The sequence below is a fragment of the Sceloporus undulatus genome, unplaced genomic scaffold (genome assembly GCF_019175285.1).
Source record: "Sceloporus undulatus isolate JIND9_A2432 ecotype Alabama unplaced genomic scaffold, SceUnd_v1.1 scaffold_15153, whole genome shotgun sequence".
Lineage (NCBI taxonomy): Eukaryota > Metazoa > Chordata > Lepidosauria > Squamata > Phrynosomatidae > Sceloporus > Sceloporus undulatus.
This window is the reverse complement of record NW_024818070.1, coordinates 1-2039: the sequence shown is the minus strand read 5'-3', so window position 1 is coordinate 2039 and position 2039 is coordinate 1. Positions and strand designations below refer to the sequence as shown.

General features: G+C 39.4%; 1 protein-coding gene across 1 annotated transcript; it reads right to left on the bottom strand.

The window, feature by feature from the left end:
- Nucleotides 1-12: 12 nt before the first annotated feature.
- LOC121918525 (mismatch repair endonuclease PMS2-like) lies at nucleotides 13-1844 on the bottom strand (the record flags this gene model as incomplete). The annotated part of the gene is made up of 4 exons (XM_042444559.1): nucleotides 1537-1844; nucleotides 1045-1144; nucleotides 766-850; nucleotides 13-141 (listed from the first exon to the last, which is right to left on the bottom strand). Coding segments are annotated over exons 1-4 (334 nt in total), but the record flags the coding sequence as incomplete, so codon positions are not given.
- Nucleotides 1845-2039: the final 195 nt, after the last annotated feature.

The following is a 2039-nucleotide window of genomic DNA, read 5'->3' as shown; positions in this document are numbered from 1 at the left end:
TCAGCTTCTGACTGAGGACAAGTTTGTTAACATCGCTGCCAAACATTTCCATCATTGAAGTTTTTAGAACTGCTAGTAAAAGCTTTTCTTCTTGCAGAAATATTTGCCTTTTGTCGGGTGTTACATTGATGTCAACAGACTCTAAATAAAACAAATACGTTTTTAACCATTAATAATATCGGTGGGAGAGAAGACCCTTCACTTTTAGTTATTTCAGAGACAGGTATTTTGGGCATCATCATATCTGCAGTCTTTAAGTGTGCAAAATAAAGCAGAAGTAGCGGATGGGGAAAATAGGCTTCAATTTAATTCTGTCTAGAAGATTTTCCTTAGTGATGTCTGTATATCTATATCTCTCTAAAAGAAATCAATCCCCGTATTAAAATGATCAGTTTCAAGTCTGTAACACTCTTTTATGGGGAGAGAGAGAACATTACACTGCCTTGCATCACAGTATTTACAAACTACATTCACTTGAAGCAGAGATTTCTGCTTACTCTCTCGCTATCCTTTACTATTTAAGCTCCATGTTAGGAAAGTCTTCACCTCCTGATTTCTACATATCAAACCTCTGTTGAAGGAAAAGAAGCCCACCAGGTAGTATATTTATCTTCTGGATTAGCCTTGGGACATCTCTTCTTAGTAGAAAGAAAAATGGATCCAAATTTATTCTCATGGCCTAAATCTGGCTGTTAAGCTCCAACGCTAACACACACAATGCTTTTACAGGTAATTTACCCCCCCAGAAAAATGCAGGTGACTCACCTGAGTCCACACATATGTTCAGAACAACACATGGATGCTGGTGTCTGTTGTACATGTGATACACTTCGTTCACAAGTTTGGAAACCTGTCCAAGTACAAGAAAGGACCACAACCAGATTTGCATTTGCATTCATAATAATTCTGTCTGTATTCAAAACCATCATCTTAATTTACCCTTTTCTACAGCCAGGCAGATGCCAAAGGACAAACTATAGGCTCAATGCTGGAGAAAACAAACCTAAGGCCTAGGAAGCCACATGTTCTTAAAGAGGACTGTCCCTTTGCTGGGTCACACGGCCGCTGGTTAATAAAGAAGAACTGTTTGTCGGTGGTACTCCTCCCAACGCCAGAATCGCAACGGGAAAGAAACCCTAAGATCCTGGTTAAAGTTCAAAATGTAAAGGATAAAGTTCAATGGAAGAAGAGGAGGAAAAGCTATGGCATTTGATACACATGTCTTTCAAAAGGACAGAAGTGGAAGTGAATTGATCCAGAAAAAGCCCAACAACTCTTCACTGTTCCTTAAAGGCAATAAGTGGACAGATTCTGCTTATGACATTCATTCTTTTGATCCCAATGCCCTTAAAAGCAGGGAATGATGTTTCAAACTGAATCCTTCATTCACCTTTCCAGACAAGTATATTAACAATCCAGACATAGCCAGCATGCCACATTCAGGTCTTCAACCCTATGCACTTCTTACTCTGGCCAAATTATTATGCCTTTGTCTTCTAGACACTAAGGTGAAAAAAGGACTTAGGATCTACTTACATATAAAGCTTTGTGGGCATATCAGCCAGGTTCAGGCCGTCTTCCTCACAGATGGCATCCCTAGGAGGCAGCTGCACAAAAGGAATCAGGCTTTGCACCTAGATAAGAAATAGACACCAGGATTTTACATTACTTATGGATTTATTTTCATTTATATATCCCCTCTAGGTCTGACTTGCCACCAGACAGACATGGACCATTCACAGTTCTGCTGCCTATCAGAAAGCACAATTTATTCAGGCTGCCATTTTCTCTTTACCAAAGGTAATACCACCTTTGAGTTTCTCTTTACCAAAGGTAATACCACCTTTGAGTTTCTCTTTACCAAAGGTAATACCACCTTTGAGTTTCTCTTTACCAAAGGTAATACCACCTTTGAGTTTCTCTTTACGAAAGGTAATACCACCTGCCATTGAAATCTTTAATGCTAAGACAGTTGCAGGATTTTTGAGTTACGGGAATAACATCAGAGTTAGGCAATCTTCAAGCTCTCCTTCAAATCC